General features: G+C 36.9%; 7 protein-coding genes across 8 annotated transcripts; 1 reads left to right on the forward strand and 6 right to left on the reverse strand.

The window, feature by feature from the left end:
- Nucleotides 1-669: 669 nt before the first annotated feature.
- On the forward strand, nucleotides 670-6483 carry LOC116017254 (embryogenesis-associated protein EMB8-like). The gene is made up of 13 exons (XM_031257805.1): nucleotides 670-1056; nucleotides 1481-1570; nucleotides 2344-2405; nucleotides 2909-3009; nucleotides 3087-3176; nucleotides 3701-3823; nucleotides 3936-4013; nucleotides 4187-4272; nucleotides 4493-4541; nucleotides 5168-5224; nucleotides 5317-5447; nucleotides 5564-5647; nucleotides 5958-6483. Exons 1-13 carry the CDS (start codon nucleotides 794-796, stop codon nucleotides 6391-6393), a joined length of 1650 nt encoding a protein of 549 aa, XP_031113665.1. The 5' UTR covers nucleotides 670-793; the 3' UTR covers nucleotides 6394-6483.
- Nucleotides 6484-6550: 67 nt separating this feature from the next.
- Nucleotides 6551-11013, reverse strand: LOC116017265 (importin subunit alpha-2-like). 2 transcript variants are annotated; one of them, XM_031257823.1, is made up of 11 exons: nucleotides 10611-11013; nucleotides 9601-9697; nucleotides 9418-9506; nucleotides 9198-9329; nucleotides 8927-9112; nucleotides 8667-8830; nucleotides 8494-8572; nucleotides 8061-8189; nucleotides 7579-7706; nucleotides 7116-7496; nucleotides 6551-7005 (listed from the first exon to the last, which is right to left on the reverse strand). In XM_031257823.1, exons 1-10 carry the CDS (start codon nucleotides 10806-10808, stop codon nucleotides 7118-7120), a joined length of 1581 nt encoding a protein of 526 aa, XP_031113683.1. In that variant the 5' UTR covers nucleotides 10809-11013; the 3' UTR covers nucleotides 6551-7005; nucleotides 7116-7117. The 2 variants fall into 2 exon arrangements, with proteins under 2 accessions (XP_031113683.1, XP_031113675.1); XM_031257815.1 differs by having other exon boundaries at nucleotides 6551-7009.
- A 692-nt stretch (nucleotides 11014-11705) lies between these two features.
- LOC115999440 lies at nucleotides 11706-13035 on the reverse strand. The gene is made up of 3 exons (XM_031239291.1): nucleotides 12816-13035; nucleotides 12489-12739; nucleotides 11706-12318 (listed from the first exon to the last, which is right to left on the reverse strand). Exons 1-3 carry the CDS (start codon nucleotides 12960-12962, stop codon nucleotides 11928-11930), a joined length of 789 nt encoding a protein of 262 aa, XP_031095151.1. The 5' UTR covers nucleotides 12963-13035; the 3' UTR covers nucleotides 11706-11927.
- Nucleotides 13036-13197: 162 nt separating this feature from the next.
- Nucleotides 13198-21160, reverse strand: LOC116030519 (AMSH-like ubiquitin thioesterase 3). The gene is made up of 15 exons (XM_031272792.1): nucleotides 20929-21160; nucleotides 20550-20614; nucleotides 20372-20447; nucleotides 19976-20176; nucleotides 19428-19519; nucleotides 19035-19140; nucleotides 18896-18942; nucleotides 18375-18699; nucleotides 18160-18249; nucleotides 18002-18064; nucleotides 17353-17427; nucleotides 16773-16835; nucleotides 16550-16602; nucleotides 16126-16321; nucleotides 13198-13466 (listed from the first exon to the last, which is right to left on the reverse strand). Exons 1-14 carry the CDS (start codon nucleotides 21034-21036, stop codon nucleotides 16147-16149), a joined length of 1539 nt encoding a protein of 512 aa, XP_031128652.1. The 5' UTR covers nucleotides 21037-21160; the 3' UTR covers nucleotides 13198-13466; nucleotides 16126-16146.
- Nucleotides 13257-16061, reverse strand: LOC116030524 (AMSH-like ubiquitin thioesterase 3). Its single transcript, XM_031272805.1, has 7 exons — nucleotides 15716-16061; nucleotides 15501-15590; nucleotides 15343-15405; nucleotides 14694-14768; nucleotides 14114-14176; nucleotides 13891-13943; nucleotides 13257-13662 (listed from the first exon to the last, which is right to left on the reverse strand). Exons 1-7 carry the CDS (start codon nucleotides 15968-15970, stop codon nucleotides 13488-13490), a joined length of 774 nt encoding a protein of 257 aa, XP_031128665.1. The 5' UTR covers nucleotides 15971-16061; the 3' UTR covers nucleotides 13257-13487.
- Nucleotides 21161-21655: 495 nt separating the features above from the next.
- LOC116015854 (protein trichome birefringence-like 4) lies at nucleotides 21656-23424 on the reverse strand. The gene is made up of 5 exons (XM_031256024.1): nucleotides 22878-23424; nucleotides 22594-22786; nucleotides 22311-22504; nucleotides 22081-22236; nucleotides 21656-22015 (listed from the first exon to the last, which is right to left on the reverse strand). Exons 1-5 carry the CDS (start codon nucleotides 23321-23323, stop codon nucleotides 21697-21699), a joined length of 1308 nt encoding a protein of 435 aa, XP_031111884.1. The 5' UTR covers nucleotides 23324-23424; the 3' UTR covers nucleotides 21656-21696.
- Nucleotides 23425-23558: 134 nt separating this feature from the next.
- LOC116015866 lies at nucleotides 23559-24588 on the reverse strand. The gene is made up of 3 exons (XM_031256036.1): nucleotides 24223-24588; nucleotides 23895-24120; nucleotides 23559-23806 (listed from the first exon to the last, which is right to left on the reverse strand). Exons 1-3 carry the CDS (start codon nucleotides 24487-24489, stop codon nucleotides 23691-23693), a joined length of 609 nt encoding a protein of 202 aa, XP_031111896.1. The 5' UTR covers nucleotides 24490-24588; the 3' UTR covers nucleotides 23559-23690.
- Between the last annotated feature and the right edge of the window lie 1973 nt (nucleotides 24589-26561).

The following is a 26561-nucleotide window of genomic DNA, read 5'->3' on the forward strand; positions in this document are numbered from 1 at the left end:
CTCATTTAGTGACACTCTTGAACAGAGGTTTTGGGGACTTAAGATGAGTGTTGTAAAAATCACCTTAGGCGATCGCCTAGGGGCCGATTAGGCACTAAGTATCCCTAGGCTCAGGCAATTTTGGCTCTAGACGGCTTTTAGTTGACCCACCGACTAACCGGTTAACTAGGCGCCCTAGGCACCGGGCGTCTAACTCGGGCGAGTCGGTACAAAACTCAATCGAGTGGTTTTCTTGGGTGCTTGACTAGTACTCTTTTATATTCCTTCAATAATGTAATCAACTAATCATCTAACATAATTGACTAGTTTAAGGATTATAACAATTTAATAATTTCTAATCTTGAGCAGAAAAAAACAGAGACGATATATTTAGATTACTCGGCCACTTAAGCACCGCCTAGGCGCTACGCGCTCGACTAGCGCCTTCCACAACATTGGCTAAGATTAATCTAACATAACACGTAAGCTATTAAACCTAATTTATTTAATTAAAAAAAAAAAAAGAAGAGAGAGATGGGACAAAAGTTATCCGACAACTAACAGAATAGGGTAAAATCGTAAATGGCACCACACATGGAGTGCGTGTGACAACAATAATTTCCATGTCTCTGTCTTGCATTGCATGATGACGCCACGACACAAATCATAAATAATTGTCTCGGTAGACGATCCGTCTCTCTTCTTCACACCAGCTCTCTCTCTCTCTCTCGTCTATTTCTCTACAACTCCAATAAAATGCAACTACTTCAAATTCTTGATTAAATATAGCATTTCTTGTAATCATTTCTCTATAATGGATTGCATTGAATCATCCATAGCCGAGACGCCGTCGGTAGCCTACAGTCTCCTTTTCAAGGCCGTCGTGTCCATACCAACGCAACACTATTTGTTGGGACTGGCATTTCTTTGTGCGGTTTTTTTGTACAATTTTTTGGAGTTCCATTTTCTTGAGGATCTTCTTTCCGGGTTCCGAGGAAGTCCTGTTTCCTTAACCTACAACCCCTGCTCAGAATTCTATCAGGGAGTTGTTTCTAAGTGTAAGATTATTCATGGCAGGTACGTGAAATTATGTTCTTAGATCTTTTCTGTTAATTAACATTTTATATTCATGTTTATTTTCTATAATTGCATGCTTTTAACCCATTGATCTGATGCACAAAATGCAAAGTTTGAAATTTGGGGTTGCGTAAGAAAATAAACAATGGTCCATTCATTAGGTAATGACAATAGTTTGATATTTTGGAACTGGAATAATGCATTGTGTTTACAACGATGTCTGTTTTCTGGCAGTAGGTAGTAGAATCCCACCTGCCCCATCCCCTATCAGATATTCAGATGTACCAAAAATGATATTATCTACAGTAGAATCTATGCCATTTGACTTACTAGTAGGGTTTTGCTAATGATTCTGTTGTTATTATTATTATTATTATTTTTTGGGATTAATTGTATTGTTTTACTGGATATTTGCACCAAGTAGGTATCTGGCAACACCTTGGCTTTCTAGTCCACACTTCCAAACGTCTTTTATAAATTTCTTTGGGCGGCCTCCAGTGTTCAGATACAGAAGGTGAGTTTTTCATCTAAACAGGTTGTCATCTTAGCTAGGGTAAATTGCATTATGCCATATTTAGGATGTGTATTTTGTTTTATTTCTTTCTCTGATGATTTTTTTTTCTTCAAGAAATCACATTTGTCATTCTAGTTTGCAGAAGGAGACCATTTTATTGGATCTACTTGATTAGTAGACATTATTGTAAGCCAAGTATAATTGGCATTAATTCAGGACCAATAAAGGGGAAGCCAATTGATATGGACTGGATTTGTTCAATACTAACTTATGGATGCAACAGTTGGAAAGTGCAACAATATGGTAGTAATAGAAGATGTGAGATGAAAGGAAGAAATAAATTTGGATTGCAACTACTTTTGCATAGGCACTTAATAAACTTAAACAATAAATAGGCACTTCATAGATGGAATAGGATCTTAATAAACCAAAGCAATAAATAGACCATTTGTATTTTATCCTAACTTGATTGTAACCAAGGGCTTGACTTAATTGTCTGGAACACTGAATGAAAATGACAAGTGCTATAGTCTTGTGGCTAGTATGAGTAGTTCCTATTTTGATGTGGTCGCATCCTATAAAGGTTTGTCTTGAACAGTTATTGCATGTGAACATTGCATTAGTTATAACATGTCTCTTCCCTTCTACCTGTGCTGTTTTTTATTGCACCACTACTGCTATATTTATTAGTAATTTGAAGTTATATAAGATTTTGGTTAGGATTATAAATTAGGGGATTCGCATCTGACCTGTGTCATTATGAATTCTCTCAGACAAATGTTTAATGCCTCTGATGGTGGGACTTTTGCTTTGGACTGGGTGTTGAATTCTGATGGTAATTTCCTTCCTTTCACACTTGTCCAATGAGACTGATTGCTTGACTTGCTTCTGGTCATACATAAATAAATCTATGCCATTGAAAGTAGGAGTCTGTTACTCTGTTTGAAGTTTACTAATATGTTAAGATATGATAATATAATATATAATATAAACGAGTATGTAAATGCTAGTTTTGACAAAAAAAAAAAAAAAAAAAGCTTGACATTTGGGTCCAGATTTTTATTCTAAATTACTTGTTTCATTGACTTGGTTGAAGATATCTCATATCTGTCTTGAAGCATATAGCAGTTAACTACAAGGTTGGTTAACTTTTTGTTTTGAAGAAACTCATATTCTGCTTGGTAATGGGAAATAGAACTATCCCAGCTTGTTTCTCAGGAACATCAAAAGCTGCATGACTATCTAGTTGTTAATCCCCCATTGAGAGTAATGTGAGACACGTGACTGGTTATACTATTTATACTTGTGCTATTCTTAGAAATATGCCTCCCTTTACAGTTTCAGGGAATGCTACTGACAAGAACATTGGCATATCCAAGGATGATACAACTCCCATTGTGGTAGTGATACCAGGATTAACAAGTGATTCTGCTTCACCTGTAAGTTTTAAGTTAACTTTCTTTTTTGTATCTTTCCAATGACTTTCTAATTTGTTTCATTATTCTGCACAATGCAGTACCTTAAGCATCTTGCTTTCAACACAGCAAAATGTGGATGGAATGTTGTCGTCAGCAACCACCGAGGATTAGGCGGTGTATCAGTCACTGTTAGTTTTTTTATTCAGCTTCACCTCTCCTGGAATCTGGAGCATTGTGTTATTACATCGCTATGAACCGAGTTCTTTTTTTGCTTTTTAAAAGTCAATAGACTATAATTTGAACAAAATTAGTCAGTTATAAATTTAATACTTGAGAATAAATTTATGTCCAAGTGTCTTAATTTGGAGTTCCCAAGAAAAGAAACAATTAAAGAGAACTGCATTCAAACTCTAGCCTGTACTATGTAATGATGAGTTTTGGGATTAATTCTCTCTGGGCATATGGTAGTAAAGTCTCATGTTCCAAGAAGCTTGACTAAATTTGTGAAGTACATCTCTTTGTAATTGGTATATGCAAAAATGTACACATGAACCAAATTGCCATTTTGTTTTCAATTCAGTTAAAGAGTAAAAAATGAACACTAAATAGATTTAATTTTTATCTGTCTTATTATGCTTATCTTCAAACAAATTATGTATTTCTCTTAATAATAAACTGGATTAATATGCATCTTTTTAATGCATGGATGCAGTCTGATGCTTTTTATAATGCGGGATGGACAGAAGACATACGAACTGTCCTCAAGTATCTGCATAAGGAGTATCCAAAAGCTCCAATATTTGTTGTCGGTACCAGTATTGGTGCTAATATTCTGGTATATATTGTTGTTTTAACTTTCTTTGATTATAGACTTGGTATAAGTTAAAAGAGTTAGAGATCCGTCTGGATTCTGGAGTAATCATTCAATTGCTTTTCAACCCAATTAGGTAAAATATCTTGGTGAAGATGGAGATAATGTTCCTGTTGCAGGGGCTGTCGCTGTGTGCTCTCCTTGGGATCTCTTGGTATGTGTCTATTCTCTAAATTAAGCAACATACATCCTAGTCGTTGGATTAAAAATTGTTTTGAATTCAGGGAATAAAACTTGTGCCACTGACATCTTTAGGATAATAAGTTCCAAAACATCTGTTTCTGTCAGCTGAAACACTTGGAATTCATGTTTTGAAACGCTATGCAGATTGGCTCCAGGTTCATATCTCGCAAGCTAGTGCAGAGGTTATATGATAGGGCTCTGACTATTGGTCTTCAAGGTTATGCACAAATGTAAGTCTGCACATATTTTTAAAATTTATAGTTCAACATTGAAAGAATTCTACCAGTTCTTTTTCTTTTTCCCGCACTAAAATAAAGAATGAAGATATATTGTTTGACCTTGTATTATTTTCTGACTGATAACAATCAATGTCATTATAGTTGATTCAAGAAAAATACTCCGTATGATTTGATACAAGCTCATCCTCATATGTAGTTGAATTTGTTTTAGGCATGAACAACTCTATTCCCGACTTGCTAATTGGGAAGGGATCATAAAGGTGACATTTCCACTGCTGTTCCTTTGACTTTCACGCTAACTTATAAATGCAACAGAAGTGTGTAACTGTTCAGATTATTTCATTTTTTATGGTCTTATTATTTTATCATGTGACTATTTTTTTACTTTTATTTTATTTTATTTTATTTTTTGTCACTTAAAAGGCCTGAAATTTTACAGAGTAGCCATCGGTTGTCAATATTTTGCAACAGTTCGGAAGTAATCAAATACATCTATAAAATGTGGGCATGCTTTTATTTCTTTGGCACAGATATTCTATCTATCCTGTGATTTCTTGCAATTTATTTCTTAACATAAGTGGGGTTTGGTAAAATAACCTTTGCATTAGGGCATTCAGCTTGTTTTTTTCAGTCTGTCTCTGTCTTTGACGTAAATATATTCTGCTTCCACATGGATTTTGATCATTTAACGGAAAAACACCATCACTAATCATACTTGTAACGAAGCATGAATTTTGGTCTAATTGTGAAATTTAAATTATAATTGATAAACTATAGTTTTGATATTACTATTCAGTCCGTATCAACAAAAACTAAAGTGTTAACAATGGTTTAGTTTTCTTTCTGACTGACATTGTCTACCTGGTGATTCCCTTGTTCCTCAAAGTCACGCACACTTCGCGATTTTGACGCCCATGCCACTTGCCATGTTGGAAAATTTGAGGTAATAATTCTTGCTATCTTCCATTCCATTCCAGGTGTATCCATTCCATAGAATCTCTTGGCTACTAACTAATGTGACCTTGTTTCCTCAAGACTGTGGATTCATATTATAGACATTGTAGCAGTGCACCTCTCGTGGGACTCGTGTCCGTGCCTCTACTCTGTATAAGTACATTGGATGATCCAGTCTGTACAGCAGAAGCTATTCCTTGGGACGAGTGCAGGTAGAGTTTAACTTTTAGACTGGACCATCTAGCTCTGTATTGCATTTGCATGTATGTTTTTTTTTTTTTTTTTTTTTTTAAATGTTAGGCTGATAATATGTTCTCACCATTCACAGAGCAAATAAAAATATAGTTTTAGCAGTGACAAAGCATGGAGGACATCTAGCCTTCTTTGAAGGAATTACTGCGTCTGGCCTGTGGTAAGTGAGTCACTGTGTGCATGTGATTTTCACTTCAGAATGTGTTGTGGATTCTATATCACATTGTTGCTGCTTTTAGTAGTTTTAAAACATTTTTGTCATCTTGCATCCTAAACCTAGAAAAGTGAATTATTGGAAGGTAGGGGTGGGAATAGGCCAGACCCCTACATAGGGGCCTACGACCTGGCCTGTTTAGTAAAAAGGCCAGGCCTATTTAAAAGCCTATTAGTGTAAATAGGCCCAGGCGTATATGTAATGGGGGTATGAAGACAATGTAGGCAGGTGAAACTAAGTTGCTTATTTTTTGCAGGTGGGTGAGAGCTGTGAATGAATTCATTGGTGTCCTACACTCTAGTCCCTTGATGCACAAATCAAAGCAGGTGGAAAGTAGTGAGGGTCTACATTCTCCGTCTTCAATTGATCAAGGCCCATATATTAGCATGGCGGATGGAATGGTGGCTGCAATGAACAGCGAGCAGCCAACATTCGAGAATATTACTGAGGAAACACAGCAGACGAATATAAAAGCGCCAGATGCCGAGACAAGTGATGATATCAGCAGCAAAACCGCCTCTAAAGATTCAAGCTTCCTGAAAAGATGCTTGCACTACCTTGGTCAGCAGAGTAAGAGTAGGAAATCAATATGGCTGCTTGTGTACGTTGCACTAGTGTCAGGTTCAGCTCTTAGCTTCTTGTTCAAGAGAAGGACCAAGAAAATCTTGGCTGCCAAACCCCCCCAGAAATGACACAACATTTAGTAATATTTATGTCCCTGTATGTACTTGACCATAAAACGTTGGTATTGTTTCTTCTACACGTCCTAGTGTTTTTTATTATTTAGCAGATGGCTTAGATAAGATATTATCAGCATTTATCCATCAATAGTGAACAATGGAATAAGACTAAAAACGCAATGATATCTTTACTAAGTAAAAAAAGTTGTATGACAAATGATGAATAAAATACTCTACATATTCACTCCTGGATGGATGTATATTCATGACAGTATGACACTAGAAATGAAAAGGACTCTTCTTCATTTTGTGAACCTCAATTTATGGCTTCTACTATCTCTCTCACTCTCACTCTCACCAAACGATGGAAAGCATGGTTGGGGAAGAATTCCCAAAGATGCCATCACTAAGGCATCGTTCAACTGTTTTATTTAGCCGCCTCTCGCCACATAATACGACCCGACTTGACTTTAGAACCTCCACAACCACCATGACGATGAAACTGGACCAGACCCGGACTGACTGTAACACCGGGAGGTGACCTGACCTGACCTGACCTGACTCGACATGACCTTGACACGACGTCTTCCTCAAGCTGGACACTGACTCTGCATCTTGATCGTGCTGGCTGCATGAAAGACATATCAAATGAGTCAAATCATCTTCTTGTTTATTTAGAATATAACATAGGGGGGGAGTAGAATGATTTCTTTAAGGGGAAAGAATAAACTTACACTCAGCCAAAATTGAATCCCCCAGGTGGTACATGGGGATCACCATTTCCTCCAAAATTAAATCCAGTTTGAGTTCCATCACCCCCCGGCACATTTTCTTCATCATCATCATCATCTCCTAACCAATATACCTCTAGTATTTTAACAGCCTTTTCATAGATTTCAATGTTGTTGTGACTCTGCAGGTTCTCAAGTTTTTCTAATCCCTCAGCATCATCAATCAACTGTGCATAATAATTAAAGCCTTCAGTCTCTGCCTTTTCTGCTTCCCCAACCTTCAATATGTTTTCCAACCCTTCCATACAGACAGTGATAATCCTTGGATCAGGGCATACAAGAAGGTCGCACAAAGGTTTAATGCACCCCTGACTAACCAAAAACCTGCCATTCCATGACGAAATAAAACATGAAAACACTAAATTGCAACTGAGTTCCCTAGTAGAGACAAAATTGTCATACTTACTTAATTTGTTCATTTGTCCCGCCTGATGTAGCATTTGATATAGCCCATGCAGCCTCTTTCTTGATATCAAATTCAGCAGTTTGAAGCAGATTCACAAGAGGACCAATTAATCCAGCTTCAATCACAGCCTGTTCAACAATTATCAAGATATCACCACGGATAATCCAGCACTACATTACCCATTAAAGACGTGAAAAGAAGTATTATGCATAACATTGAAAGCCACATTAAACAAGACATTGATAGGTTCAACCAATATTTTTTATTCTTTTTTTTTTTAATTATTTAACATACCACAAGAAAAACAATATAATTAATGTAATTTTGGGATAGGGGGAGAAAGAGAGCATTTTGTTATATGGTTTCTTTTCCCCCAGATTCTTGTCCTGTTTTAATTGGTGACTCAAGTGGTGAACATGTGACTCAAGTAGCATGCAATATCATTACTTAATTTACTGCTAGGCATCAAAGTTTGGACACACCTGTATCTGGGTCTTGCTTCCAGCAGTGATGTTAGAAATTGTCCAGCAAGCTTCTTTCTTGATGCTCTTTTTGTGATTATGAATCAGTAAACTCAGCAGGCAAGGAAGTGCACCGTACTCAATTATGCACTGGATTGTGAAAACAAAAATATTAGATAAGCAAAAAATAAGAATTTTTTAGGATAGAGAGTCCCTGAAACAAAAGGTAGAATCAAATTGAGAAAGGAGTACACTAAAATGGCAGAAACATTAGAGAACAGATCATAAGCTCACACTTTAAATGACAGGCCAAGGCAAAATCACACACAAAAATTTGGAATTTCACTTCACACTTCAATAATACAATCTAATCTCCCCTTTCACCCAGGACGCCAAGTAAACCCAAACAAAATAATTCCAGATAAACAACTAAATCTGGTAAGAAATCATGTACCTGAGTCTGTTGATCATCTCCTGTAACAATATTCCCAACAGTACGAAGTGCAGGAATGAGTACTGAAGGAGAGGGATGACTGAAAAACAACAACCATGAGGTATTACATTTTCAGTTAAAGGAGATATAAGCAAAATAATTTCAAATAAAGGAACACTAAGCAAGCAACTTACAGAAGAAGTTCAACAAGTCTTTTACAGACACCTGCCTCAACCACAGCTTGAATTTTGTCATTTGTGCCATCAGAAAGGTAAGAGAGAGCCCAACATGCATCTGTCAGAACCTCTTCATCATTTGCATGAACAAGGCACTGTAAAGCTGAAAGTGCCGGTCTCAGCTGACAAATAAATTTCCGTCAACCATATGTAGTCCATAACACAATAATTAAAGGACTGATTCCATTGAAAATATAAATAGTTTAAAAACCACCAACCTGTTCAAACACAGGCTGTGGCTTGCCTCTGCAGAAATTTGATAAAGTCCATGTGGCGTTTCTTAGCATTGAGAGCTTGGCCTGCTCATTCAATTGTGCCAGTAAAGGAACCAGAGCCCCAGTGTGAAGAACAAGATCACGGCACCCAGGAGAGTCACCAGCAACGTTTCCCAATGCCCATACAGCCTGTAGTCTCCAAGAAAACAAACCACATGAGTAATTGATTAATAAACAAGCAAAAATCCCATGGCAAGAACAGTAAATAAAGTACCTGCTCACGAACATCATCACTAGGGGAAGCCAGAAGCTTAACAAAAATTGGGACTGCACCACTATTAATAACCACTCTAGTATTCTCTGAGGTTCCAGATGCAATGTTTGTAAGTGCCCAAGCAGCCTCAAACTACATAAAAGGGAAGTTTTAAATTAAAAATAAGCACAAACAAAAACATAGGTATGTGAAAGATACAATATTTTACATCAAACCTTACCTGCAGCTGTGGTATCTCACTATTCAAAAACTCAACAAATCGTGGAACCACACCAGATTGTATAACTTCATCAATAGGAGGACTTCTTTCTGTGAATTCAATTGTAATATACTTTGTCAATAAGAGTAAACATTTGTTAAACTTAAGTATCGCAAATAAAGCAAGAAAATAAGCAATGCACACCAATTGAGAGCAATTTCCGGATATTTGTGGTAGCCTCCAGCTGCAAATCTGTACTATTGGACCAAACAGCTTCTACCATTCTGGGAAGACTTTCTAGCTGCAATTCAACCATTATAAAAACTCAAATACTAGTCAAATTGCCAAATTTTCACAACTAAACCGCATGAATGGTTTCTAACACAAACTACTTGATTCTGTGATGGATCTATTAAAAAATATTCAATTTTTCAACTTTGTGATTAATCTAAGTAACAAATTCCAAAATATTTAATGAAATATAATTTCTATCTTCAATCCAATCATTATAATTTATGAAAACTAAGACTATTAAACATCTTCGAAGTAAACCCTAACCACTACCGATCAGAAAATTTACCACTTGGGACACAGATGGTTTTATGACTAACGGGAAGTAAACCCTAACCACTACCGATCAGAAAATTTACCACTTGGGACACAGATGGTTTAATGACTAACGGGTAGTCAACTACGAGCCACCACTACCGTCCTTGATTAACGAAATAAAGGCGAGAAGTTTCTTTATGACAAGCGAATTAAAGAGACTGAGAACCGTGTCCCCCTCTCCATCAAGAAGGGGTATTTATACAAGAAAAAGGAAAGATCAAGATCCCTAAAATCATGCCTCACAATCAGAGCAAAATCCGTGGCGGGCCGTCTATCCAGAAACCTTGGTGGCCCGGCCCTTCAGAGGCAGCCCAGCGTAGGCACGGAAAGCCAGGGCCGGCGGTCCGAACGGTCTAGAGACCGTGAACCAACCGGCCTACCGCCACCTATATTTTCGACTAAGAAGATTGTAGAATATATAAAAACATAGAAGAAAATTGATTCTTTAATTCAAGATTAAAACTTAAAACTTGTAAATGAATCCGCCAAAAAGAAAAAACCCCCAAAAATGTCAATCGAAGAGAGTGAAGAATACTCATTGATTGTTATACGGAGTAGATAATTAATTAGAGAAACAAGAAACTATAAGTAATTCAAGAATTAACCTTTTTCTCGGAGGTGGAGGTAGGGAACTGCTGTGGCTGTAGGCCATCGCGACGCTTCTTGAGCAAACTCTCCTCGCGCTTGCTCTTGCGGATCTCCACCATGTTGTCCTCCCGACGGCGACGCCCCTCGTCGGCGTCCACCGCCACCTTGTACCTGCTCCGGCGGACCTCCGCCCTTGCGTTCGGCCTCAACGACATCGTTTTATGTGATACTGTACGAACGATCAAATAACCACTGGAACGGAGAAGATATGGTGATTGATGCGCCAATAAAAACCTATTGAATTCAAGTATATAGAGAGACACACGTATTGTAGCGAGAGTGCGTGTGAGCGCCTGACGGAGAGAGACGGACAGGGAATAGAATAGAAAGGGGAAGAAATGTTGCAAATGTGCGTGCACTCACGAGTCCAGAGAGACGAGAGGAGATACAACTTATAGGACAAAAGATATACTATGGCTTGGGCCTTGGGCTTTGGTTCTTTTTTGGCCCAACAGCAGACACATGTTTGTGACCCAATTATGATTATGGTTTACTTGCAAATCCTATCTTGCAAATTATTCTGTAGACCCGTGTCTAAAATACACAATTTAAGTACTGAATATTCACAATTAAATGTTCACAATTTATATACTGAATGTTCACAATTTAAATTATGAACATTCAGTATATAAATTGTGATGGTCCATCTTACAACTCGGGTCCATGTTATAACTATTGATCCTATCTAGACTATTGTTATATTGTGGACCATTCTGTCCAAATGTAGAAGGGAGAATTAGGTGTTTCTTAGTCTTAGAATAAATCATAGTCACGACTTAAAGATCTATTACCAGGTAATAGTAGAACGAGTGATCTTTACGTACAAAAATGATATTTCACTTACTTGTTCTTTTTTTTCAAAAAATTTTAACCTTTTACTTGGTCGCCTTATTAGTGAAGAAAGCAACTATTTGTCGGTCATTAATTTTTTTTCAAAGGTAGTTAGAGCATCATTGAAACCATAATGACCTGCTATCATCGGTCACTAATCAATTTTTAGACTTTAATGCACTAAAATGACATATCGATTGTTCAATTACAACTTTTAAAAATTTGAGTGTTTAATTGACTTTTCATACAAATTCAGATATATTTGAACCTTTTAATCACAAATTTGGGGCATTAGTTTAATTTACAATCAACATTCAACAATGTCTTAAACTTAAAATCAAACCAAAAGTAGTGTACAAACTTTTCATTTACACTTACACATGATAATGTTATCCCTAGCTAAGAGCCTTGGCAATGGCATAACCTCTTGTGCATGCTTTCCTTCAAACAAGATACAAGTACTTTTCAAGCTCCGACGTGTACTGTCCCAATGAAATATGCTCATTTCTATCCTGTCTAGCAACGGGGTTCTCGTCAGCAACCGGCCGGATTATCCTTCGCGGCGACCTCGGCGGCGATGCGTAGAGGACCGAGGCCTCGATGGCGTTGTGGTGGATGTTTTCTTGGTCTTGCAAAAACCTCTGGCCGCGCAGAGCTGAGATGTATAGACCGGCAGCCATGAAAACTGTTAGCAGACCGAAAACTCCGGCGGCTGAGAACACTCCCTGTCCGATTACCAGACAGCTTTGCTTTGGCGTTTTCCATTTGGTTAGATGCCCTGATTCTACACTGAGTCCTATTAGCAGCAGTATCTCCCCGACAGCAAATGAAATCCTATGAAACAAAACAAAAGATGAAGTTGAATTGAATACTTCTATCTGCACTTTCTGCTCAGATGACATGTAGTGACTTTTCCATATGGAGGTCATAAGATATAGATTGAGAAAGTATGTATAAACAGATACTACAATGTAATAGAGTCAGTATAACAGTTGCATATATACCATGTTGCAACAAAGAAAAATCCAGCTTGCCAGGTGAGAGACTTGACAAAATCAGAATCAGGGTCCCAGTAAGCTAAAGAAGCTGTTGGGGATTTGCTCACTGCTATCAATAGATATGAATGTTCTAACACCATGGCTAGTGCCAGGGAGAGGAAGGCACCGGCTGCACTCATTAGAGGGGTCTTTCCACTCCCACTATACGTGCATTCATATTTCCCATCTCCCCCACCATTCTTTGCCATCCATGAAACCTGCACAATTAGTTGTTTATTCACTGGACTCGATCAGGTTTTGAATTGCAGAACTAAATGATCGAGCTGTTTGTACCTCGGAACGCGTGGCTTCAGAAATGAGGGAGAGGATGAAGCAATTGAGCCCCAGAATTATGGAACAAACCATGATTACAAGGCCTGTTTTGCTGCTCAGGTCAGTTTTGGGAGGACTGGGGGCAAGATCAGCATGGGTGACCGCCATTGATGCAAAGGGAAGGTTGGGATGAATTGGAGCAGAGAGACAGAGAATTCAAGACTTTTAGAGAGAAAAAGGGAAAACAAGAGGGGGTTTTAGAATAGCTTGCAACAAAGGTTGCTTAAAGGCCAGATATTCCATGTCCCTGAGCTTTACATGCAAGTTTTCACACGGGATTCTCAAAAGATAAATGCTTGCTTTCCAGAATGGTGTGGTTTGTTCTTGATCAAACCCAAAAGGGTAATAGTACTCATATTTTATTGATCAAAGAAAGAGGGAAAGATCACAACACTTTAGATATTAAATCTCAAATTAATACCCATAGCATTCAGGATAGACCCACTGAGTAGTATTGTTAACACAATATGGTGAAAAAACAAATTCAATACCCTTATACCCCCACTCTACCAATCTTGTTTCAAAAAAAAAAAAAATTTACAAAATGTAATAGTATGGGCCGACAGCATATTGTGCGAATACAAGCTGTACAAGGTTTCTCCTAAGCTTCAGATAATAAACAAAATTGCAAAGTCATCGAAGATCTACTACATCAAACTTCAAATTTGCATTCATATACACATGAGAACAGTGTTCATAGATGGGGCTTCCATCTTCAGCTTCTTCATGCGGGTGGAAACCGCGCTGTTGACAGTTTCGAATTACGGATACACCACCGGGATCAGACAAATGAAAGATACCATGAGGACTGCAACAAACAACAGCATTGTTAATTTGTTATCTATGTCATATTCGATTAGAGGGCAGGTAAAGTAAAGCCTATTCCTACCAAGGTGTACTTCTCTCCATGGTATGAAATATAACATAGACAAAAGTTGAAAATTAAAATTGAATTTCAAAGGGAGGATGAAAGAACCATAGTTAACAACATTGGAATATACATGAACAGGATGATTCTTAAGAAAACAAGGTTCACCTGGATTCATCGGTAGGAGCCATGACGATTGCAATTGCCTCTGGCAACATAATCTACAAATGAGCAAACAAACATACTAATCAGGAAAAAGAGGGTCTTTGTGCATGTGTGTAAAACAAGTACAGTGCAAAAAATGTGTCAGCAATTTGTAAATCTAAGAGATGGCATAATAGATAAAAATCAAGTCTTGGATATAGAAAGCAAATACAAAAAGCCTTAGTACCTGATAGGAGTAATGTGTGTGCAGATCAACTGATGACATAAAACATGTTTGAGATGGATGGGTCTGCAAATGCCCCAGAAAATCCATATTAATGTGACAGAAAGCTTTCCAGAAATACAGCCAGATAATATCTAAAAGACATATTTCTCAATGACATTATGCTCATTTTTAAACTTTTAACCATATATTAGTTTCAACTTACATTTTTTGCTCATACATTTTACTCTGATAATCAGATAAAAGGTGTTTAACTCTGAGAATAGATATAACCATCCTAACATTTCCTTCTAGCATCTTAAATTTCAATTGCCTGTAACCAATAGCATTGCAATTTTTTTTTAACCAAAAAGTTAAGCCTAATGCAAACATGATAGAGAATTCCCAAAGAGGAACTTCAAAGAACTACAAAATTTACTTGTGTTATCACATATATTTATCTTAAAACTTTGCATAACAAGCAAGAAATCAGTGTTCCCACTCTACCATTAGGTTGAATAGAATATGACATTGAAAATTTAAACTTTAAGAGAAAATCCGACATCCATAACAGTTGATTTAAAGAGCTACTTTTGGCACTTACATGAATCCATCCAAGAGGAAAAAGAGAGAGTTTGTCCTGAACCTCAAATATTTCTTCTTCATTCAATGTCTGGCACTGAATGCATAAAATATGTCTTAGTGTAGTGATAATCATTTTACTGAATTTAATCAAAGCATTTCTCAAAGAGCAAAGAATGAAACTCATGAAGAATGACAAGGCAGTTTGTCTAGTAAGTCTAATGAATCTTCTTAGCTATGAAGCACATTATTCTCAACTTTTTAGTTCTATAATGTGGCATGTAATTCTTGCTGAAGGGTGAAACTCATTCTTTTTACTCTCTCATACCTTCTACTTCTGCAAAATTTCTGGAGGTAAAGTCAATAACTCAATATGCTACCTCATTCCTCTCTTACTTGTAGCTATATCTCCCTATATTCCTCCCTTTTCTTCCTTGTTAACTTATGCAGTTTCTCTCAATCTCATATAGCTATTTGCATCCCTCACACCTAAGTTTCCATTATCTCCAAAACACAGCCAATTGCAACACTTACCCGTTTGTTGTATCGACTTATTTCGTGTATAATGCTAATAGCTAAGCTACGCATCCACTTGACAGTAGAAACTAGAAAGAATGCAAGGTTGCAGCACATATTTTATAATAAAAAATGATAAAATATAAATGCCTTACAGAATCTGATGTTGATTCTTGCTTTGGAATTATAAGGGTAGTGATATGAAATACTCTGTTCTTCTGTAAATAAGCAAGTATAGCATATTAGGTGCCTAAAATGTAAAATAATAGATTCAATGAGCAATCATCTTTCACTCTTAGACAGATCATCTTACCAGTGAACCAGCAAGAACACCACATGTTTCTAAATTTTTTGTTGTATTAGCTTTTGCTAACCTTAAGAAATCTTCCATCATCCTTACTGGCTGTGCAATTAGAGAACACCAAAGGAAAGGCAACATCCATAAAAAGAATAACTAGCAACCTTGAATAATTAACCAAAACTATAACTTCCTTAAGCACAAACAAATTCCAGGTAATTAGAACTTACAATATGCAGATGTTGATAAGCATTAGAACCAGTCATCCCATCCTGGGGTTTAACTGGCCCAGGTCTTGGATCAGCAACTCTGGAGGGAGAAATTGGCCGATACTCTTGTTGCACTTGGGCAAGGACAGGAGGGGGAGAAGGTTGATGAATAATATTTGATGAAAGATTATCATTCCTCACATCATCATAAAATGAGCTGGCATCCTCAGTAGGCTGCGACCATCTACCATCATCCAATGAGAGAACTGATTCCATGGTAGGATTATCCACTTTTGAGTCAGCATCCTTGAACGCAATACGATCATAGTGTCCAACCTGTTTAAGGCTATAACAGTAGACACACAAAATTTAATATGCCATATCCAAGTAACTCGGGAGAAACATTAAAAAAAAAAAAAAAAAAAAATCAGATAATAAACAAAATTGCAAAGTCATCGAAGATCTACTACATCAAACTTCAAATTTGCATTCATATACACATGAGAACAGTGTTCATAGATGGGGCTTCCATCTTCAGCTTCTTCATGCGGGTGGAAACCGCGCTGTTGACAGTTTCGAATTACGGATACACCACCGGGATCAGACAAATGAAAGATACCATGAGGACTGCAACAAACAACAGCATTGTTAATTTGTTATCTATGTCATATTCGATTAGAGGGCAGGTAAAGTAAAGCCTATTCCTACCAAGGTGTACTTCTCTCCATGGTATGAAATATAACATAGACAAAAGTTGAAAATTAAAATTGAATTTCAAAGGGAGGATGAAAGAACCATAGTTAACAACATTGGAATATACATGAACAGGATGATTCTTAAGAAAACAAGGTTCACCTGGATTCATCGGTAGGAGCCATGACGATTGCAATTGCCTCTGGCAACATAATCTACAAATGAGCAAACAAACATACTAATCAGGAAAAAGAGGGTCTTTGTGCATGTGTGTAAAACAAGTACAGTGCAAAAAATGTGTCAGCAATTTGTAAATCTAAGAGATGGCATAATAGATAAAAATCAAGTCTTGGATATAGAAAGCAAATACAAAAAGCCTTAGTACCTGATAGGAGTAATGTGTGTGCAGATCAACTGATGACATAAAACATGTTTGAGATGGATGGGTCTGCAAATGCCCCAGAAAATCCATATTAATGTGACAGAAAGCTTTCCAGAAATACAGCCAGATAATATCTAAAAGACATATTTCTCAATGACATTATGCTCATTTTTAAACTTTTAACCATATATTAGTTTCAACTTACATTTTTTGCTCATACATTTTACTCTGATAATCAGATAAAAGGTGTTTAACTCTGAGAATAGATATAACCATCCTAACATTTCCTTCTAGCATCTTAAATTTCAATTGCCTGTAACCAATAGCATTGCAATTTTTTTTTAACCAAAAAGTTAAGCCTAATGCAAACATGATAGAGAATTCCCAAAGAGGAACTTCAAAGAACTACAAAATTTACTTGTGTTATCACATATATTTATCTTAAAACTTTGCATAACAAGCAAGAAATCAGTGTTCCCACTCTACCATTAGGTTGAATAGAATATGACATTGAAAATTTAAACTTTAAGAGAAAATCCGACATCCATAACAGTTGATTTAAAGAGCTACTTTTGGCACTTACATGAATCCATCCAAGAGGAAAAAGAGAGAGTTTGTCCTGAACCTCAAATATTTCTTCTTCATTCAATGTCTGGCACTGAATGCATAAAATATGTCTTAGTGTAGTGATAATCATTTTACTGAATTTAATCAAAGCATTTCTCAAAGAGCAAAGAATGAAACTCATGAAGAATGACAAGGCAGTTTGTCTAGTAAGTCTAATGAATCTTCTTAGCTATGAAGCACATTATTCTCAACTTTTTAGTTCTATAATGTGGCATGTAATTCTTGCTGAAGGGTGAAACTCATTCTTTTTACTCTCTCATACCTTCTACTTCTGCAAAATTTCTGGAGGTAAAGTCAATAACTCAATATGCTACCTCATTCCTCTCTTACTTGTAGCTATATCTCCCTATATTCCTCCCTTTTCTTCCTTGTTAACTTATGCAGTTTCTCTCAATCTCATATAGCTATTTGCATCCCTCACACCTAAGTTTCCATTATCTCCAAAACACAGCCAATTGCAACACTTACCCGTTTGTTGTATCGACTTATTTCGTGTATAATGCTAATAGCTAAGCTACGCATCCACTTGACAGTAGAAACTAGAAAGAATGCAAGGTTGCAGCACATATTTTATAATAAAAAATGATAAAATATAAATGCCTTACAGAATCTGATGTTGATTCTTGCTTTGGAATTATAAGGGTAGTGATATGAAATACTCTGTTCTTCTGTAAATAAGCAAGTATAGCATATTAGGTGCCTAAAATGTAAAATAATAGATTCAATGAGCAATCATCTTTCACTCTTAGACAGATCATCTTACCAGTGAACCAGCAAGAACACCACATGTTTCTAAATTTTTTGTTGTATTAGCTTTTGCTAACCTTAAGAAATCTTCCATCATCCTTACTGGCTGTGCAATTAGAGAACACCAAAGGAAAGGCAACATCCATAAAAAGAATAACTAGCAACCTTGAATAATTAACCAAAACTATAACTTCCTTAAGCACAAACAAATTCCAGGTAATTAGAACTTACAATATGCAGATGTTGATAAGCATTAGAACCAGTCATCCCATCCTGGGGTTTAACTGGCCCAGGTCTTGGATCAGCAACTCTGGAGGGAGAAATTGGCCGATACTCTTGTTGCACTTGGGCAAGGACAGGAGGGGGAGAAGGTTGATGAATAATATTTGATGAAAGATTATCATTCCTCACATCATCATAAAATGAGCTGGCATCCTCAGTAGGCTGCGACCATCTACCATCATCCAATGAGAGAACTGATTCCATGGTAGGATTATCCACTTTTGAGTCAGCATCCTTGAACGCAATACGATCATAGTGTCCAACCTGTTTAAGGCTATAACAGTAGACACACAAAATTTAATATGCCATATCCAAGTAACTCGGGAGAAACATTAAAAAAAAAAAAAAAAAAAAAAACTAAGAAAAACTTTCAAAATTAGGGTTCATGCCCAGCATAAATAATTCCAACATGTGACTACAAGGCTAAAAGTCTAAAACAGAAATACATAGCCTTTGTTTAGGGTCCTAACCTTGACATATCATCTGAATCCAAATAAGTATTGGTTGGATAGTTCACCTGCAAATGATAACCACCAGCAAGGCAGCAATGTTAATTAGCCAGAGCTAGCATTTCACATTATCTAAGATGTAATGAAAAAATAAAGTTACCTTTATCTCAGCACTAGGTCCATGCCATTGGCCATGAAGACCATTTGGGCCTAAAAGGGAGTGCCTAGACAGTGTTTCTTGCTTTGGAAGAGGTAAAGAGAGAGATCTGCAAATTTCAAGTTGATAAATTAATATATCAAGTTTGCATTCTTAATATTCAGTTACAAAGCATTAGAGATGTCAAGCATTGCACAGAAAGATCAGTCTGAAGTCAAAACCATAAAGTGCAGATAGATGCTAAAACAGATGACACGTCACACGTGAAAAAGAATGAATTAGTAAAGATGGTAACAGTAGTCCTTTTTTTTTGGATAAGCAATGATAATAGTAGTCTAATAAACTATCATGCACCACAAATATGAAAAAGATAACTAGACAGACAGCACAACTCACAGCTTTTGGAACTGCAAGTCTATGGAATTCAATGATGAAACTTGAGGGTGATCATTGTTCTGCTTCCATTTAGAAGTTGTGCTGCTTACAACCTGCGATTCATCCATAATGAAGGTAGGGAGCATGAGGAGGATGGCGATAAACTAGGTAACACAACCCACACAAGAAAAGAATGTCAAGAAAATAAAGGGGCAATATGCCAGTCAAATATACTAGGAGATATGTAATGATTAGCATCTCAAGCAGATGAAAGGAAAAGACAACAAATGAGTCTGATAGCCCAAGGTAGGACAATTAACTGTTTAACTTGCACCTAAAAAACTCATCAGAGTAACTCTACTAAAGAAAGTATAGAAGACCAAATTACTACAATAAAAGATCCTCAACCATTCTAGATAAGTCATCAAATGTGCAACCACACAGGATGACAGGAGCATTCAATAATTTTAAATCCTTAAGTAAAAACTTGATTAAAAATCAACAAAAAAGAAACAAACACTTTCACGCTTCACAGTTTACGTGATTGAGAATTTAAAAAGAAGCCTCACCCACTTATTGTCATAGCCTGAAGATGCTTTATTGTCCAATGCGGGCCGCCCTAAAGAATTCCTTGATGATACAGTTGGAGTAATTTCGGAAGACTCAAGTTGATAAGGTTGAGCTTTCACTTGACGTTTTTCCAGTTCATTCACTTGACGCAGGAACGTCGGCTTTAGAGCCTCTAGCTCATCTAGCACTCTTAAAAGTGTCTGAAAAATAAGATAAAGCAATTGTAAATTTGCCACATAATATTAAGTTAGAGAATGCGCGTGCCTTCTACATTTGGCAAAAAACTGTATCCAGGCATTTGAATTGAGAAAAGAGAAATCAATAGAATGCAATATCAGCTGGATCATCCGCAAACATCCCAACAATATTCCAAGCTTGTAACATAAAGCACTCACCTTTCTTGAAGATGTTCTTTCTTTTGGATACAGAGTCTGGTAATCTCGATGGCAGGGTATAGTTTCAGTCAACAAACTAGTCAAAACAATAATAAAATCATTAGAAGTACATACACAATATATTGTCCTTAAAACTAAGAAACAAAATAGTTAAAAGGTGAAGTTTTTATCTGTTTACCTGGAATATCTAAGCAGCATTATATACAAATCAATAATGTTCTTCTCTCCTCGGTAGATATTTGCCTATGTACAATAAAGCAGGAGATAAATTACTTGCCTTAGAAATTTTCGTCAACAACTAGCACAACAAAACTTAGCAGAAAATAGTTTCCTAATCCTGGCTTGTCACCAGCCCCCAAAATCCCTCACCCCTAACACCATAAATGCGAAACCACAGTCCTAGATATTAAAACCAGAAGTTCTATAGGATAAATTTGGCTTTAGAAAAATTATATATAAAAATAACAATAAAAAACATCAAAGTAAAAGCTTGATCGGTTAGGTCAAATACGAGAATATGAACTTCAATTACAACAATAAAATATAAATGTAGGTACCTGCCGGAGTATATTATCCGCGATCCGATAGTAATTGCGAAGTGGTATCCGATTGTCGACGTCGACCTTCCGAGTCATGAAACTGACGTTGATCGACGGCCGACTCATGTTCAAGGACTCTGAATAATACCGAAGTTAATTTCCCGGTTAATATACGGCGAGTGAGTTTAAGGTAGCCTGGCCGCAAAGACTTTAGCAGAAACTAATTTGGTTTTATGTCGACATGGTGTCCTGGAAAGATTGGAGAAGACGGATGAGGAATTATTCTGTGCGGTAGGCACCACCCCAACACCTTTTCCTACCATATTCTAACCAATAGTTTTGTGTCACGTTACGAAAGCAACATCTTTATTTTCTGTTTTCCCTAATTTTCAATCTGATAATCTTATTTTTTTGTATTATAATAAAAAATGAGTTTTTAATTGTTTTAATTTGTTTTTTTATACATTAGAGTATTACAATAGATGTCTTATGATCTAGTGGCACCTGATTACAGTTACAATGAAAGGGGTGGATTTGAACCTAGTGGATGCAATATCTCTTTTAATATCATTAACTTGTATTTACATAATGAGGATTAGTCTGGATATGATACGGATTTTAATGTGTCTCTTGTAGTTAGGGCTTGTTTATGTTACCTCGTGATCTAACCTCTAAAAAAAAAGAACTTGTATTTACATATAATTGTAGCAATTACCAAATCATTTCAGCAGGAAAGCAAGATTTATATAAAATGACAGAGAAGTGGAAGAATTGAGCTATGGAGAGTTAGTTAGGGTGGGAAATGAGCAAGGTTGCATAGAGCAATTCATTCCAGGCGTCCGGCACGCCGGGAAGGCACCAATGGCTGCAGTCCTGAGTCATCCCGGGCAGCCTTTGTCTCTTAGCTTGCTTGAAAATGGAAGGATGCCCATCTTTTCTGTAGTCTGTCATTCTGGAAATGTTGAGATACAGCACTGGGGTCTTCATTTCTGCAATCACAGATTCCAGGACCCTCATCATCCATGGATATGGACCCAGATGGCTCTCATTCCTTATCGGCCTCGTCTCCCCGTCGCAGCTCCCTCCTGAGTTCCACTGTCCCCCTCTGCAAATCCACACAAATCAGAATCCAACCACATGATAAAATGCAGAAAACAAAAACTAGCATACTTGAAATGAGAAGCAGAATATCCGCGAAAGAACACTCTTGTATGATTCTTGATGTTTGCATCAACCCATTTTGCCCAGGTCTTTAATGCCTTTGTATAAGCATCTGCAACTGCCATACTCCTGAAAACATGGTTGCCTTCTTGGAAGTAGTTGTTCCTGTCAGACAGTGAACTCAAAGTTACAGTTTGGTCTGCTCAAATGGAAAGAGTGAAGGGATAAAAAAACAGTACCATTTGTTGGTGTTTTGGTGAGTCCACCAGTGACCTGTGTTGAAGATGATAATATCAGCATCACGGTATTCAGTGAGAGATGTTTGGATTTTGTCTAATCTTAGTGTTTCTCTTTGCACTCCGGCCATGTCTGAGAACTGCCGTTGTTGAACAAGGAATGGGGATTTGAGAAATTCAATAGAGCACTGAAAATCCTGCAAAAATTAATTGCAGCCATTGAAGCAGAGAACAGAATTAACATTTCTTACTGGTTTTCTTTTAAAGAAATCATGATTGCACTGACCTTGAACATGAAAGAGTGATACCCTTGAGTCTTGAACTCATAGTGGCCTGAAACTTCAAACAATCTGCTCTTGTTCACAAGTGATTCTCTCAGGGAACAGACCAACGATTCCCACATGTTCCTGTTCAGAGAATCCCCCACAAAGACTAATCTTTTCCCCCTCAACATCTTCAGCATTTTTAGCCCATCAAACCTTCTCATTTCAGCAGAAAAAAAACAAACCAAGAAAATCACCAAATGCATTGAACTTCAAAGCCTAACAAGATTCAAGAAAAAGTTTCAACCTTGGAAGTTGGCAGCCACTGGGTTTCCACCTGAGCCTGAGGTAATCCGAGTCAGGGCGACCATTCTTGAAGCAGTTGAAAGAATCATCAATAAAGGGGCAAGATCCCGGCTTGTAAAGCGGCTCGAAATCATCATCATCATCTTCAACCCAACGCCCATCAAACAGATCACAAGAACTCACATCTTCCTCCTCCTCTTCGTCCTGAGAAGTAGAACAGTTACAAGAACCCGAAAGAAACTTGGAGGCCACAATGGAAGACAGCGATGAGATGTAGTTTGACGCGAGAATTTTGGTTGAGGTGAGAGATGGAGAAGCAGCTTGATCCGACGCGGGGAAATTGAAGAGGAAGAGTGCTGATGTGATGAGAATCATCAATGTGAAGCATCCTTGTGTTGCATATGATTTTGAGTGATGAGAACTGCCGAGTTTTCTTGAGGACTCCATTAGAGCACCGCACAAGTTCTTGTGAGGATATTATATTGCAGTGGCAGTTATAATTAGTTTTAACTTTTAAGCACCCCCCTTGGAAATTAATCCATTTTGCTTCCACGGCATTGTTAATAAAATTAAATTGCAAAATTTATAAAATTGCATATAAATATTTGGACAATGAGAAAATTTACAAACCATTATATATCCCAAAAAAAAAAAAAAAAAAAAAAGTTTACAAGTTGGACTCTAGCCTGGAGCACCCAAGTCAAAAGGCATGGTTTACTCAATAATTAAAAAAAAAAAAAAAGTTTAATTCAGGGACTTATTGTATAACTACCTAACTTTTAACTACCTTCATCTTTATCATACAAGCAAGCTTTTAAATAAAGAAACACCAAGCTACCATGATGGAAACTAGGCAATGGACCATAAAACTGGAAGCCTGAAGGGCACTGCTCTCATCACTTTGTATAAATCTCTCCACATCGAAGTCACCTGTGAAGGATTGAAAGAAATAAATGTTGAAACTTAATCAGCTAAAAGTTTAAACTGATAGATGGATAATAAAGAGTTACATACATACCTCTTTTCCAACCGAGGCTGCATGCTTCCTTGATGGTATCCTTCACATCCTTTATCGTCGCCTTGTTATAAAACACGAAGCGTGATAAGATGGATCCGACGCAGTTTAAGACGAGATAAGTCTCCTTGAGGCACGCCCCGTTGCAGAATTGATCTGTATATTCAGGTGGCACATGGAGTTCCCCAGCCTGAGTCAGTCTGTAAGTTTCCTCACAGCCACTGTAAATCTGCAGTAATCAATGGAGATTAATTAGTGCAATTAAGTGCTAAGTATCATATCAATCAATTAAATCATGCCTGGTTGAGAAGTTGACAGCGCAGCTTATTACATTCTTGTCATTGAAACACAGAAGGGCTTTGCTAGTAATATGATCCGGATCATCATCATCACCAAATGTTCTTCCATTTTCTTCAGACGATGATGAGTATCCACTGCCGTGCAGATACTCATTTTCGAGTACTCCAGCAGCGGCGGTGTGGGGGATATAGTCATCTGCTTCCACTATAAATGCCAAGAACAACAATATGAAGATATGGGTCAAAGCTAAAGATACAACGCAGTGTTTCATGGCAGCAGTAGAGATTAATAATGCCATTCTGATAAAACCTAGCTCACAGCCAGAATTGATAAATAGAAGTAGAACGTAACGAAGCTTATAGCAAATTAAAAGAGTGTGATTGTCAAATATTAGGAGAAGTTGGATGGACCGACATTGTATAGGCAAAAAAGTGGAAGCTAAGCACTGTACTGCACTGGATGGGTTATCTAACAACGACCAGATCACCAGAAGGAAAGCACAGTCAAGCTGCTAGCCACCAACCATTACTTGTGAGTAATGACAAATGGCTCTTTTAATACGTGTCATGCACCCACATAAACGAATAAGACCTACCTAGGTTCAAACACCACAGTAGCTGTTGCAACCCCAACAAATTTCATCTTCATACTTTTAGTTTGGTAATCGCAATGTTTCAAATTCTACTCTTGATAGGAGAGGCTTATTAATCTACACACCCTCCAATATTGCCAAATTTGATTCTTGCCGATACTTTCTCAAAACATATTAATCCAGTTTTTTTTTTTTTCCACATTACAAACATGTAATTACCACATTAATTAATGGTAAATGTAGGAGCTATGTGGTATTCTCTCTCTTCTTTTTTTTTTTGTCGAAGATTATCGTGTTATACTATTTTAATTTGATTGATTGGCTCTGAGTTGCTCTATCCTCTATCTACATCTCCATCTTGTTTCTAGCTTTAGAAATCTAGGTTGCAAAATATGGCGCAAGAGAACTGTTGGAAAGCGGTGGCGTTGGTTGTTGGCGCTTCCGGGATGGTTGGGGTGGCGTTGGCCGAGGCCTTAAAAGACCCGACAGCTCTCGGTGGGCCGTGGAAGGTGTACGGCGCTGCTAGACGCCCTTTGCCGTCTTGGTTCCCCGCTTCATTCCTCGACGAGTACATTACTTTTGATGCTCTCAACTTCGAGGATACACACAACAACCTTTCAAAAATCTCCCATGAAGTCACCCATGTCTTCTGGTTAGCCCTGCAATTTCACGAAAAGGAAGAAGAAAACATTTGTTCTTTGTTCTCTTGCGCCAATATATAACCATTTCTTTAGTTAACGGCAACCATTTCTATGGTTGCCGTTAAGTCTTAATAAAGTTCCATTAATGAAATTATAGTTCATCTCAAAAGATACTGTCTCACATTTGTTTTTGTATTGTTAAAAAGGGAAAGACACACAAAGTTAATGGCCTGGAAGGGAAGTGTTTATGCCGTTTATTTTCATTAATCAAAAACGAGTTTGTTTTTTATGAACATCATGCAATCATGCATTGTGGAAAATTTGCGGTTTGGCACTATCTTATGTCTCATATAGTAGTCATATATATATTGGATTGTTTTGGGCCAAATCAAGTACGGCATCATATGGGCTGAGTCGATTCTGACCTGTATTGTTATCTTTACTTTTGGGTATTTATAAGTATCTATCTCCCTAATTACTAATTCATTTTAAGATGGGCTATTTACCAGCCTAATGACCCACGCTGTCTAAATTTGACAAAAATCTTCATGGTCTACCCTTAGTGCCTTACCGTAATTTCAATGAAAGAAAAAATTAAATTATCTATTAATTAAATAATACTACATTCTAATAAAATCAGTAGTACTCAGAAAATACTTACGATGTAAATTAAACATCTAATCACTTTTATTGATTTGGTTATGAATGACCCATTCTAGTCATTTCAATGTTAATGCCCGTCAAAATCGATCACAACAAGTATCTAATATTTGTTGAACATGTCCGAAATATGACATTGACCATGTTGTTGTTACGAAAAGTCTATGTCCACACATAATTATTGTTGATACGAAAAGTCTATGTCCACACCTAATTAGACTTGGGTAGATGTTGGGATTTTCAATTCTTAGATTATCCTTATCCATATTACTCTCTTATTTTTTAAATTAAATCTTACTTTTTCATCATTAAATTTATAATTTCTTCATTAATTTATTTTATATTCATACAATAAGCTCACACTTTAAAAAACAAACATACTTTCAATATATATATATATATATATATATATATATATATATATATATATATATATATATATATATATATATATATATATATATATATATATATATA

This window comes from Ipomoea triloba, chromosome 1 (genome assembly GCF_003576645.1).
Source record: "Ipomoea triloba cultivar NCNSP0323 chromosome 1, ASM357664v1".
Taxonomy (NCBI): domain Eukaryota; kingdom Viridiplantae; phylum Streptophyta; class Magnoliopsida; order Solanales; family Convolvulaceae; genus Ipomoea; species Ipomoea triloba.